The sequence below is a fragment of the Dioscorea cayenensis genome, unplaced genomic scaffold (genome assembly GCF_009730915.1).
Source record: "Dioscorea cayenensis subsp. rotundata cultivar TDr96_F1 unplaced genomic scaffold, TDr96_F1_v2_PseudoChromosome.rev07_lg8_w22 25.fasta BLBR01000373.1, whole genome shotgun sequence".
Lineage (NCBI taxonomy): Eukaryota > Viridiplantae > Streptophyta > Magnoliopsida > Dioscoreales > Dioscoreaceae > Dioscorea > Dioscorea cayenensis.
Genome location: NW_024086764.1, coordinates 12,389 through 26,724, shown reverse-complemented (window position 1 = coordinate 26,724; position 14,336 = coordinate 12,389). Strand labels below are relative to the sequence as shown.

The window sequence follows — 14,336 nt, the reverse complement described above, 5'->3', positions numbered from 1 at the left end:
TGATATAAACTATCTTCAGACTGGAATAATCACGGGGAAGAGCACGGTCGTGCCAAGATCATGTTTGGCCTGAGAACAACACCCTGATTGAATAATCTCTGGGTCATCCCTCAGGCTGAGATAATCAGTCAGATAGAACATGATCATGCTCTATGACACGACCGAATATGCTTGTAAACCGCAAGTACACGGGTTTCAAAGTAATAAATCCCAGGTGAGTGAGTATCGTATCCACAATGAATTGTGAATAGAAACACAACGATTGCTTTCTAACTATGATGAGAATAAATCGATGGTATGATGAATGAGATTTATATAAAAAGAGATAAAAGAAATAAGAGAGAGAGGTACAATAATTGAGAGGTAAAAGGCAATCAATGTAAATGGGGTCCATGTAAAATGCCCCTAGTCACAATTAAACCCTAGGTGCTATAATCACTTCAACACTTAACTCCGTTGCCTTTGCAACTATGCCCCATCAGAAGGTCATCCCTTAGCCCGTTCACTCTACTATGACCACAAAGAAATCTTGGAACGTGGAAGTAGAGTAAATCAAATTGAAGGGGAAAAGGGACGCTCCACTACCTCTCGACTCACCCTGTCAACCCTCTCCAATCAATCTTTGTCTAAACCTCATAGCGTGTCACCCATCCACAAAGGTTACCAATATAGACTCTCAACCCTAGTGTTACTCTAAGAGAGAAATCATCCAACAAGCATTCAAGATTGAAACTCAATTAAAACATCAATAAAGGAAAGCATAATAAAAGGTTTAAAAGAAACAATAGTATCCTAGGGTTCACAAATCCAAGTACCCAACTAGGGGGTTTAGCTCTCCATGGACCTAGTTACAATCAACAATGAAATTTGAATGTAAAAACAAGTAATCCATAGAAAAACCCCCTCGGTGTTCATGTCGGTGGCCTTGTGGAGTGGCCTCATCCTCTCCAAAGGTTCCCCTTGTAAAGCCTAGGGCACACCTCGCCCGAATCGATGCTGACGAAAGCTCCTCTAAGAACCTTCTTCCAAGTGGAGCGCGGTGTCAAAGCCGGAGAACCACTCCAAAAGCCTTTCTAAAATCCCTCTAAACCCTAGCTCCAACACTCTCTCAAGTTGGGGAAAGAATGGAGAAAAGAATGCTGAAATCGGTTTTAAATAGGCCTAGAATCGGGCATCCACACGGCCTTGTGGATTCTCCACACGGGCCTGTGGAAATTCTGCACGGGCGTGGATAAGTTCCACACGCCCGTGTGGATTCTCTGAACTTCACTTTTTCGGGCAGCTATGAACAGTATCTGCTAGAGTAAATTTCTACATTGTTTTACTATAGTAACTTGCTTCCTTAACTGCCTGAAACATTCCCTAATCCATGCTTTCATCGAGGTAACATAAACGGGCACATGTTTATGTCGTAGATCGCTTTACTTCTTCAATAAATGACTTCATTAGTGAAGATCTTCCTATCAATGCACAAGCCGGGATACTCGAATGTGACTGCCCTTGTAGCCCTCCAAACCATGGTGCTAACTTGAATAAAAGGAGGTTGGCACACATTCTTGCATCTTGAACCCGACTTATGTCTTCGTGTTTGAACCTTCTCAAAATTTTCTCCAAATAGTGCGTTCACGATCTACATTGGCTTCTTTCTTTACCATTCGGCTTCACAACCCTATATGGATGAAAGTAACATAAATGTACACATATTAGTGCTAAAACCCGATAAAAGTAATGCTCATCATAAGGAAAGAACATTTCGCATTCTTATCACACAAACACTTATCACTCTGCCCGTGTTCAGCTTGAGCACTTAGTAAAAATCTTCATTCTTTGCTCGTCTCATCCACGGTTTCAATCCAAATTGCTTCGAGGCCTAAATCCTGCACAAAGAAGAAATATACCCAGAATAGCACAGAATATACACAAAATTATGCTAAAGGATGAGTAAAAGAATGAATTGAGGCCAAATAAATATGATACGATATGAAGTCATCAATCATTTATTTTTATGAATGTCTTTAAGGTGTGTGACCACTCATTTCTTGTTTCTAACGTGTGCTTCAATAAGATTATTTACAAGAGAAACATATATTATGTCTTTTAAACATATAATAAGCCAATGACTGAAAGTAACATTTTATAGCGACGTAGAAACAATAGACTCGTTAGCATCTCCATTGATTACTATCTTTAGTAATAGCTCATTCCAAGTGTCAATGGGACCAGGCAAGCACCAATGCAGGCAATCAATTTTAACTTTCTTCTTTTTATCACCATCAAATGGATGAAAAGTACCATAAGGACCAGGATGCCCATCAGGTCTTAAGAGTGAAAGATGGTAAGTATCAAGCAGCTCCATTCTCATCATATTTCCTTCCCCAATGGCTACAGCCTTCTCAAACTCCTCAACCTCAACTCCCCTCATAATAGTGCCAAAATTATAAGGGATTTCCTCTTCTCTGAATGGCCTAGTCTTATTGCAAATTATTTCATTGGGCAATTCTCCTTTCTCAGAGTGATTTGGTGACCATGTCTTAAGGATGAAAAACGTCTTGTGCTTAGATTTGGCAATAAAATTGAGACTAAAGTGGAGTGCCTTCCTGTAAAGTTCATCAGTTGCAAAATTTTTTAGACTTAGGCGAGGACAATGATGGCAACCAATGACTTGGTTATTTTCATATATGATGCTTGATTTGAAGAAATGTGGAGCAATAGAGATCACCACATAGTCATAGTTATTGTACTCACTGGTCCACTTGCTATCCAGGATGTCAAGATGAAGGTGTAAGTGAATTTGAGATGCATCTCCATGGTTAAAAACAGTCTCATAATGAATCAAAAATGGAGACCAGATCACATACAGTGTGACGTTGTGAGAAGGATAGTACCATGTCCTAGTTTTGAATGATGGATCATGATAGATATCATGAGCCTTTGCTACCTGAAATGAATAAATTCAAAATTCATTGATTCAAAAAATAGTGTATAAGTAGGATTAATGTGGAATTTAGGGGATTGAATTATTACCTTAGCTATTTGACAGATCAAGGAAAACACAAGGCTGTGGCAAATTGAATCCCCTATGAATGCAAATGATTTATTGCGCATTGCATTCAGAAATTTTCAGTGGATCAATTAGAGGTAAGTCACAGGAATTTGGTTTCCATCTCCACTGAAGGTAACTTGTATCAGGCCTCCCATTCTTCACACAGTTTACATATGGTGGTATTAGATTGCAGGTATTATATGTGTATGTTGGTTCTGCAGCATTTGGTATCCATTCTCCATTCCAAAGATTACATACTTCTACACCAGTATTCAAACGTCAGAACATGTAACTCATTGAAGACCTTTTATTTTTGGAAAGATACAGAAGACTGTGGAGTAACTATCTACCTTTTTTTCAATTGATTCTCTTTAACGATTGATTCCTTCATCAAAGGGACATTATTTAATGCATCTTGTTTCTCCAGTAACAAGGAGGTGACTGAAATAGGCAAAGACATATGTAAAAGAATGAATGTAATATTCATCATCTCACAATGAAGCATTGTAACACAAAGTAAAGAAGTTACATTTTTTGGTCTCCACTTGGCATGCATTAAAGTTGCTGGCGAAGAGGTAGCAAATTGCACTTGCCAAGAAGATGACACCAATGAGCTTGAAGAATATCAAACTAATGCTACTCCTTCCCCCCTTCAGAATCAATGGTTCATGGTCTCCAATCACAACCTCTACTGCCATTGCAATCTCTGTTTGCACACAGAAACAAAGCACAATAGAATAGGTTAATGTAACTCCTTCCTCTCCAAGTGAGATACAACTTATAGTGTTGGATTTTATTTCACTCACAAATGGTAATTTTATCAAGCACAGTTGGTTAATGTCACTCCTTTGATAAAGTGGCACTGATTGAATTTAGTGGCAGTGCTTTGTGCAAAATAAAAGACAAAATTTATTGAAATCATGCTTTGATGAAAATTTTTCCAAAATTTTAAATTAATCATGTGGACTATGACAAGCATAGGGACAAAAAACTATAATAGTGGGGCATAGGAAAATAAAATTTAAGAGGGCATACACTCTTCTAAAAACTTCTTGGGAAAAAGGGATCTCCATGATTTAATTAATAATTCTACTTTGCACACTTTTCTGTCACGGTAATCATATATGCCAAATATGATTTCACTGGAAACCAGAAGCATCCAATATGCATAGGTTGCAAGATGCTTGATATATTTGCTCCTCTCCTTGGTTTATGTTATTACACTTCTGTTGATGAAGTTGGAGAGTAGATTTTGACTACCACATACTTCACTTTCTTATATATGTATGGAAAACCATGCGCCTTCATATTGAGCAAACAACAACTACTAGATCAAATCAATCCGAAATAATTTATCATGGGTAATATGGAATTTATCAAAATAAGCTTTCTATCAAATAAATGCAAAGAATAAAAAAATAATGAAAAATTAATGAGTGTCCTGAGAATAGTGAAAGCTTTAGATGTGAGAATATATATTTTTATATATGTATTAGTTGCTTTGCTCTGATGGAGACTTCAGGAATCTTGGACATTGGATCTTAGGAAATATGATCAGATGGATGATCACTTTTGTCTAATTGGCAACATAGGTTTAGATTCTCGCAACAAGGAGTTTTTGAATGTAAAATTCTATCATAATAATTGCTCTTTAGATTATAAGCACAATAAGCAATTGCTTCAAAATCTCCCTTTAGCGAATGAGTTTATTATAAAAAGCCATCTCTCTTACTTTTTAGATGAATGATTTTCTTGTTCAATTTAAGGATGGTGATAGGATATGAATTGATTGAACCTTGTCAAATAATTCAAAAATTTGTGTCACATCATATTTTGTCAGGTTGGATGTAGTGTAATGTCATATTTAGGATGATGGCAATGTCTTGTTATTATTAATATTTGCAAGGATATAAAAATAAGACCGGATCAGCCAGTTCAACCGGTTTCAATCATATAATTTGAATCGGGTCCTGATTGGACTGGTTATGAATTGGATTTGGACTGGGAATCGGTGAACCAATTCGAGTGGACTGGGTTTGTTAACAACAGCCTCAATCTTGGCACATCGTACACATCAAGCTCCACGCCCACCGATCGGACGACCTTCGGTTCCTGATCATCCTCCGCCAATCCAGTACCATTTATCTGATCAAAGAGTGAACAAAGGTGATTAGTTTGATGGGTAGCTACAATGATGAGGTAACCAGCTCTAGTGTGGTTGAGACAGAACTTACGGTCGATACCAAAGGACGCACCAGTGATCATCACCACCTTTTCCCTCAAGCTTATGAAATGGCTGCCACTGTTGTGCCCCTACTGTAATAGTACTCAACGCTCTACTCATCACCTTCCACAAGTTTTGAAATTATCTTAATTTTTAAAGATGTCAACACAGAGACTCAAAAATGATCAATTTTATTGTCACGCCCCGAACCTGGCTTGCCAGGCCCAGTGCGCTGACAAACGGCAACACACCTACAAGGCCAAAACCAAGTAGGCATGTAAGGCCTCGAAACATGGTCCAAAGCAAAACATACAATATAACAGAGCTGTAAAATCAAAAGTCAAAAAATAGAAATTCACAAGGTTCAAAATTCCAACTATCAATTACAAGATGGTGCTCTATAAATAAAACACATACTCACACAGATAGAACAACAACTCAAACTTATAAAGGATTAAGATCACAAGCTCTAGCTAGCTCACTAGATGTCCGTTGTACTATTTACTCCTGAACTGAAAAAAAATTAACAACAAGATTATGAGCTTGAGAGCCCAGTAAGTAACCACTAAAAATATCGGGATCACAAAAATTCAATAATTTCTAAAAACATACGAAATGTAACAAGGCGGAATAAATAACAAAGTGAAATCCAGAAATCAGAAATAAATCATAACAGATTTGGTTTACCAAAATAACAAGCATATATGTCCCAAAACAACTAATGCCAAAACAAAATATCATAACTCATTTATTTAAACTCGGTGACGCTAGTCGGATTTCAGAACTCATAGGTTTACCCTCGGTGACCCGAGCTAGAATATCAGGAGCTGTTATTCTTCACCGACGGAACGGTGTGAAACTATAGTTTCTATGTCAGAAGTACGTGTCGACACAGTCAGTGTTTAACCCCCAGTGACAGGGTTATTGCAAAGTTAGTTTGGGGACTACGAGCTTCTATAACAAAAATATGTCGAGTTCAAAATCATTGTCAACACAAAAATACTAAAATTTGGTGATCCCGTTTTTCTAATGAAAATAATTCTAATTATTTCAAAATTAGTTAATGCCAATATATGACAAGAACAAGTAAAATTTAATAAAGCAGGTAACCACAATATTTAAAATCTATGTAATCCATAAATGAATACACAGTTAACATATAAATCATGATTTTTGCAAACATTCAATGATTAAATAACAATTGCTTCTAGAAGATCCAAGTAAAACAATTCAGGAATATATAATAATAATAATAATAATAATAATAATAATAACAACAATGCAGTGGCTGTCAAGAAATTCCGAAAATCCATAATATTTAAAGTATTTGATTCACTAAAGAACAGTTAAATAATTAGAACTCTATAAGCTTTGAAACATGGATAATTATAGTATCTTAAAACCCATATTATTTAAATATAATATCATGAATGGTTTTACAATAAAACTCAAAGTAATTAAATTATTATGTCGATGTTTATCGGAAATCCAAAAAGTTTGAATATACATATATGTACATATTTATATATGGTGTACTTACCTGGAGATCGCAAAAATCTAACTCCCACTCGAAGACAAGATCAATCCTTCTTGAACAACCCTAAAAGCATAATCAAAATCTAATAGCTCAAAACAATAATTTAACGCAACCCAAAACATGGATCAAAACCCACGCCAAAATTTAAAGACTCACTTTCTACTCTATCTAACACTAAACATCTAACCACAAGATAACTTAGCCATACCATAGCCCAAAATCATGTTTCAAGGGAAATGACATTTCAACAAACACCTTGTGGGCATAACCAAAACTAAGCAATTAGCCAAGTAGACAAATAAGACACATGCTATTCAATACAAACTAATATCCATTACTAGCAAAGCAAAGAAGAACTAAAACATATAATATGGCAGCATAATCTCTTTTTACCCACAAGCTAGGCAACCTAATTGGCAAGAACAAAAAAAAAATTTCAAACAAAAGGTTTACAAGGTTGGATGGTGAAAATTAGGCTGACAACAAGCCCTTGAGGCCACTCCTAGCTCTATGGCATGCAAGGGAAAAAGTCTATGATTTTCATCCGCTCACCAAACAAGGGAGGCACAAAGGAAAATAGATGAAGTTTTTAACCGCCGAATCACCTTTTTGAAGCTCCACACCCAAGGCGATGGCATGGCTAATGTTGAGGTTGACGGTGAGCCTAAGGAATAGGGAGTTCCGGTTAGTGAAGAAACAAATGGAAGAGAAGGCTCATGGCTTTAGGAAAGAAGATAGAGGGGTTTAACGGGCTAAAGAATGGAAAAATAAAAGCAACCATTTTTTCCCCTTATTTAATGGAGGTGGGGTTTTTTTATATTTAAGATAGGTGGGGTCCACATTTATAATAATAATAATAATAATAATAATTTATATACAAGTTACATAGGTCACTGAGCACAATTAAAAATTAACAGGGCATTGATGCATGAACCAAGATGTCATGGCAGTGGATTTACGTGATTTGTTCAACTATTTAATAATTTTAATTTATAAGCTTTTATTCTTCCAATCAAATGGCATGCAAGGATATAATGTTGAACCAGCCGGTCAAACTGGTTGGATCGGTTGAACCACGAACCGATTGACCAACAGGTTCACTGATCAATTCAGTTTTTAAATCCTTGAATATTTATAATGTTGTATTCAAACTTATTGTTTACATTTTTACTTTGTTAATGGTAAATTTAACCTACTTTTTTTTTCCAGACTGTGTATTTAATGTAAAGATGAATTTGTAGTGTTTATTTAGTCTTTTACCTAACATTTTCTGTTTCATGTGATATTGAATTATGTTTCGTGCTTTTGACATAACGATGAATTCATTTTTATATTTATTTTTTAAGAAATGTAGATTAATTTGTGTATGTCTTTTTCATGATATAAATTTAATGCTTTGTGCTATTGTTGATTGTAAATTGATGATTAATTTTTTTTTATTGTCTTTTAATTTTTGTATTTCTTTTGATCTAATATTAATGTAGTTCAATGTTTTATACCATTTAATTTAAATTAACTTTATGTTCAATATCTAGAACAGCTTTCTTTTTATATGCTTAATTTGTTATATAAATTTAGTCTTTTTCTTTGCTTGCACTCTCAGCTCCCATTCATGCTTTTGCCTTTCAATCTTGCTATGGTTGCATGCATACATTGGGAACAATGTACATTTCTAAGTGTGGGGAAGGTTAGAGCGATTTTCCTACATGCTTTATTCATGCTTCATATATACATGCTTAATTTGGCAAATGAAGTTTAATTCCAATGTATAAATAAAAATTATTAGTTTAAAGAGGCTTCTGTAAGGTAATCTTTCTTAGTCTCTAGTCCTAGTCTATTTTTCAGTTTTTGATCTATTATGGATATCTTTGCACCTGATCCATCCCTATTAGCTTTATATCAAAAAAATGCAAAGAATACAAAAATAATGAAAAATTAATAATTATCCTCAGAGTAATGAAAGCTTTACATGTGAGAAAATATATGTATGTATGTATGTATGTATGTATGTATGTATGTATGTATGTATTAGTTGATTTGCTCACATGAAGGCTTCTAGAATTTTGGACATCGGATCTTAGGAGATATAATTAGATGGATGATCATGATAAGTGCTTAAGTGAACATGTTTTTATGCATGTTTTACATACATTGAGCATCATATCTTACATGGTTTATATCTTATTTCGTGTATTGGGTGTTCTTTCATGCATATAGGTTGTGAAGGCATTGATAATTCAAAACGGAAGCGAAGATAGGCTAGCAAGGCACAATGTTGAGAGTTCTTGTGTGAATCAAGGATGAAGTCACAAGAGGAGTTCGTGTATGAGGAGATGTGTGCCAACTTCCATGGTTATGCAAGCCAATTTATTAGTGGAAGGGCACAAAGGCAGCCATGTCTCCACATTCCTTCTCTTTGTAAAGATTTCAAGACTTTTCAAGACGCGTCGATGAAGGAAAAGCCTTATAGCCTACTACATGATCATGTGCCCGATTGTGTGGCTTTAAGAGGAGAATGTTTGTCATCGCGATTGTGGAAATCACTGTAGTAAAGTATTGTAGTGATGTTACTGTAACAGTACTTTAGCAAAATTACTGTTCACACGCCCGCGTGGAAATTCCTGCAGCCCACGCGGGCGCATGGAAAATCCACACGGGCGCGTTGGAGCACATGACAGGCTCGATTTGAAGCTATAAATACACTGTTTGGCCGATTCTATGGGGAGAAAGGCGGCTATGGTTGGAGGAGAAGGTCTTCGCCGATTGAGAGGGAGTTCTTCACCAACTTTGATAGGTTTCTTTGACGTCATAGCATTGGGGAGCCATTGGCGACTGTGCTTCGGAGAGGAACCCTTTAAGACGTATAACTACCAATCAAGGCCAATCCACACGAATCTGAGGGTGTTTTCTCTATGGGTTTTATTGCTTTTCATTGTATCCATTATTGTTTTGTAACTAGGCCCATGGAAGGCTAGACCCTAGTAGGTATTTGGTCATGTGAACCCTAAGATCTATACTTTGTATTGATTCTCTTAATGCTTCTAGTTAATCCGAGTTGTTTTGAGTTTTAATCTTGTGATTTAACTGCTTGCTATTGTTGTTAATCCTTGTGGTTGATTTACATTGCATGATTTAATACTTGGATGTGAGAGGTCTCCATTTGAGTTAGATTGCCAAGATTAAAGAGGGTTGAGAGGGTGAGCCTTGGGATAATGGAGTGTCCCCTTTCCACTTTGATTGAGTGTTTCCTATCTCCGTATTCCCTTCACTCTTTGCAACCATATTTGGTGTGATGTGTGAGATTGCTCGATTTCTCCGCCGGGACCTTGTAGGGGGTTAGGATCATTTGCCGGGAATTAGGGTTGGATATACATTTTGGAATCGGTTTCACTATTAGGTTTCCTTAGAGCATATTGCGGTCATATGGGGTGTGAGGTGTTGAGATTGGTCGATTTCTCCACCGGGACCGTGTAGGGGACTAGTGCCTTTTGCTTGGAGACAAGGATTGGTTATCATTGGAATACCTCAACTCATTAGACTTAATTCAAGAGCATTTAGTGAATCTTGAGCTTCATAGAAGTTCTTAGGGGGATCATTGCCCGAGTACCTCATCTTTAGTGATTGAGACTTTTCTACTTTATTTCTTGCATACTTGTTTGCTTTGTTTGCAATTCAGTTCACTCTATCATATTCATTGATTCTGACTAGATAATTGAGAAGTGGTTATTACTAATACTTCCCTTCCCTGTGGATTCGACTACCTAACTCACCGGATAATTATTACTTCGAAACACGTGCACTTGCAGTTTATACGCATATTTGGACGTGTCTGATAACTTTTCTCCAATTGATAGCATAGGTTTAGATTCTCTCGACAAGGATTTTTGAATATAAAATTCTAGCGAATGATTTGATTAGAAAAGTCGTCTCTCTTGTATTTTAGATGAATGATTTTCTTGTTCAATTTAGGGATGGTGATAAGATATGAATTTATTGAACCTTGGTAAATAATTCAAAAATTTGTGTCATATCATATTTTGTCATGTTGGATGTAGTGTAATGTCATATTTAGGATGATGGTAATGTCTTGTTGTTATTAATATTTGTAATGTTATATACAAACTTATTGTTTAATTTCTCTCTTTATTAATGATAAATTTAAACTATTTTTCAACGTATGTTATTAATGTTGAGCTCAATTTGTAGTGTTTATTTAGTCTTTTACCTAAAATTGTGTTTCATGTGATGTTAAATTATGTTTCATATTTTTGTGTAATATTGAATTGGTTTTTATATTTATTTTTTGAGCAATGTAGATGAATTTGTGTATGTCTTTTCAAGATATAAATTCAATGATTTATGCTATTGTTGATTGTAAATTGATGATTAATTTTTTTTTATTGTCTTTTAATTTTTTTATTTCTTTTGATCCAATATTAATGCATAATTTGTTATTTAAATTTAGTCTTTTCCTTTGGTTGCACTCTCAACTCCCATTCTTGCTTTTGTATTTCTATATTGTTATGCTTGCATGCATACATCGGGAACAATATACATTTCTAAGTGTGGAGAAGGTTAGAGCGAGTTTCTTACACGCTTTATTCATGCTTCATATATACATGCTTAATTTGGCAAATGAAGTTTAATTCCAATGTATAAATAAAAATTATTAGTTTAAAGAGGCTTCAGCCAGGTAATCTTTCTTAGTCTCTAGTCCTAGTCTATTTTTCATTTTTGATCAATTATGCATATGTTTACACTTGATCCATCCCATTAGCTTTATATCAAATAAATGCAAAGAATACAAAAATAATGAAAAATTAATAATTATCCTCAAAGTAGTGAAAGCTTTACATGTGAGAATATATATATATATATGTATTTATGTATGTATGTATGTATTCGTGGATTTGCTCACATGAAGACTTCTAGAATTTTGGACATAAGATCTTAGGATATATAATTAGATTGGTGATCACTTTTCTCTAATTGAAAATATAGGTTTAGATTCTCTCGACAATGATTTTTGAATATAAAATTCTAGCAAATGATTTGATTAGAAAAGCCGTCTCTCTTTTTTTTTAGATGAATGATTATCTTGTTCAATTTAAGGATGCTGATAAGATATGAATTGATTGAAGCTTGGTAAATAATTCAAAAATTTGTGTCATATCATATTTTGTTATCTTGGATGTAGTGCAATGTCATATTTAAGGTGATGGTAATGTCTTGTTGTTATTAATATTTCTAATGTTATATTCAAACTTATTGTTTAATTTCTTTCTTTATTAATGATAAATTTAAACTATTTTTTCAGCTTGTGTTATTAATGTTGAGCTGAATTTGTAGTCTTTATTTAGTCTTTTACATAAAATTTTGTGTTTCATGTGATGTTGAATTATGTTTCATATTTTTGTGTAATGTTGAATTGGTTTTTATATTTCTTTTTTGAGCAATGTAGATGAATTTGTCTATGTCTTTTTGAGATCTAAATTCAATGCTTTATGCTATTTTTGATTGTAAATTGATGATTAATTTTTTTTTTATTGTCTTTTAATTTTTTTATTTCTTTTGATCCAATATTAAAGCATAATTTGTTATTTAAATTTAGTCTTTTCCTTTGGTTGCACTCACAACTCCGATTGACGCTTTTGTATTTCTATATTGTTATGCTTGCATCCATACATTGGGAACAATATAAATTTCTAAGTGTGGAGAAGGTTAGAGCGAGTTTCCTACGAGCTTTATTCATGCTTCATACATACATGCTTAATTTTGCAAATGAAGTTTAATTCTAATGTATAAATAAAAGGTATTAGTTTAAAGAGGCTTCAGCCAAGTAATCTATCTTAGTCTCTAGTCCTAGTCTATTTTTCATTTTTGATCTATTATGTATATCTTTGCACTTGATTCATCTCATTAGCTTTATATCAAATAAATGCAAAGAATACAAAAATAATGAAAAATTAATAATTATCCTCATAGTAGTGAAAGATTTACATGTGAGAATATATATATATATGTATGTATGTATGTATGTATGTATTAGTGGATTTGCTCACATGAAGACTTCTAGAATTTTGGACATCAGATCTTAGGAGATATAATTAGATGGATGAGCACTTTTCTCTAATTGAAAACATAGGTTTAGATTCTCTCAACAAGGATTTTTGAATATAAAATTCTAGCGAATTATTTGATTAGAAAAGCCGTCTGTCTTGTTTTTAGATGTATGATTTTCTTGTTCAATTTAAGGATGGTGATAAGATGTGAATTGATTGAACCTTGTTAAATAATTCAAAAATTTGTGATAGATCATATTTTGTCATGTTGGACGTAGTGTAATGTCATATTTAGGATGATGGTAATGTGTTGTTGTTATTAATATTTGTAATGTTATATTCAAACTTATTGTTTAATTTCTTTCTTTATTAATGATAAATTTAAACTATTTTTTCAACCCGTGTTATTAATGTTGAGCTGAATTTGTAGTGTTTATTTTGTCTTTTACCTAAAATTTTGTGTTTCATGTGATGTTGAATTATGTTTCATATTTTGTGTAATGTTGAATTGGTTTTTATATTTCTTTTTAGAGTAATATAGATGAATTTGTGTATGTCTTTTTTCGCGATATAAATTCAATGCTTTATGCTATTGTTGATTGTAAATTGATGATTAATTTTTTTTATTGTCTTTTAATTTTTGTATTTATTTTGATCCAATATTAATGCTTGATTTGTTATTTAAATTTAGTCTTTTCCTTTGGTTGCACTCTCAACTCCCATTCATGCTTTTTGTCTTTCTATCTTGTTATGCTTGCATGCATACATTGGGAACAATATACATTTCTAAGTGTGGAGATGGTTAGAGTGAGTTTCCTACACTCTTTATTCATGCTTCATATATACATGTTTAATTCTAATGTATAAATAGAAATTTTTAGGTTAAAGGGCTTTGGACACCAATTAATCATTCTTAGTCTCTAGTTCTAGTCGATATCTCATTTTTGATCTGTAATAGACTGAACTTTTGGATATCTGTTGGAAAATATATTCATGGTATTATTAAAGTTGTAGTAAGATTTTCTTCAGAGTAGTTTTGTTGAGAAACCCAAGTGGAAAGAATAAATACCTAAGTGTGAAAGAGTATAGAAGATTTTGTGTTCACAAGTAACAAAAATATTTGATCTGAAGTGTTTCCGGAAACCAAGGATTGAAATGGTAAGTTTATGGGACCTTTTGGAAATACTATTTCATGATTCAGAGGACCATTTGTGACTTTCCAGGGACTTTTTTATAACAAATTTTATTTTGATGGAGTAACAGTGAATTTCGGTAGAAATTTAAGTTAAGAGAAAAAGTGTTGAAATGGATGTATTTTAGGTGGGCTTTCTTCTTCTTCTTCTTCATTGGCTGCAAGCAGTATTCCGAGGAAAAAAAGAGGAAAGGAAAAATTGAAGGTTTTGAGGAGATGGGCTTGGAGATCGCTGGAGGGAGATCGCCGGAGTGGTTGCTTGTTTGGTAGAGTCTTCT

At 33.9% G+C, this 14,336-nt stretch overlaps 1 protein-coding gene across 1 annotated transcript; it reads right to left on the bottom strand.

The window, feature by feature from the left end:
- Window positions 1-2,134: 2,134 nt before the first annotated feature.
- LOC120254166 (protein trichome birefringence-like 25) lies at window positions 2,135-3,340 on the bottom strand. Its single transcript, XM_039262305.1, has 4 exons — window positions 3,337-3,340; window positions 3,134-3,303; window positions 3,025-3,090; window positions 2,135-2,938 (listed from the first exon to the last, which is right to left on the bottom strand). Exons 1-4 carry the CDS (start codon window positions 3,338-3,340, stop codon window positions 2,135-2,137), a joined length of 1,044 nt encoding a protein of 347 aa, XP_039118239.1.
- Between the last annotated feature and the right edge of the window lie 10,996 nt (window positions 3,341-14,336).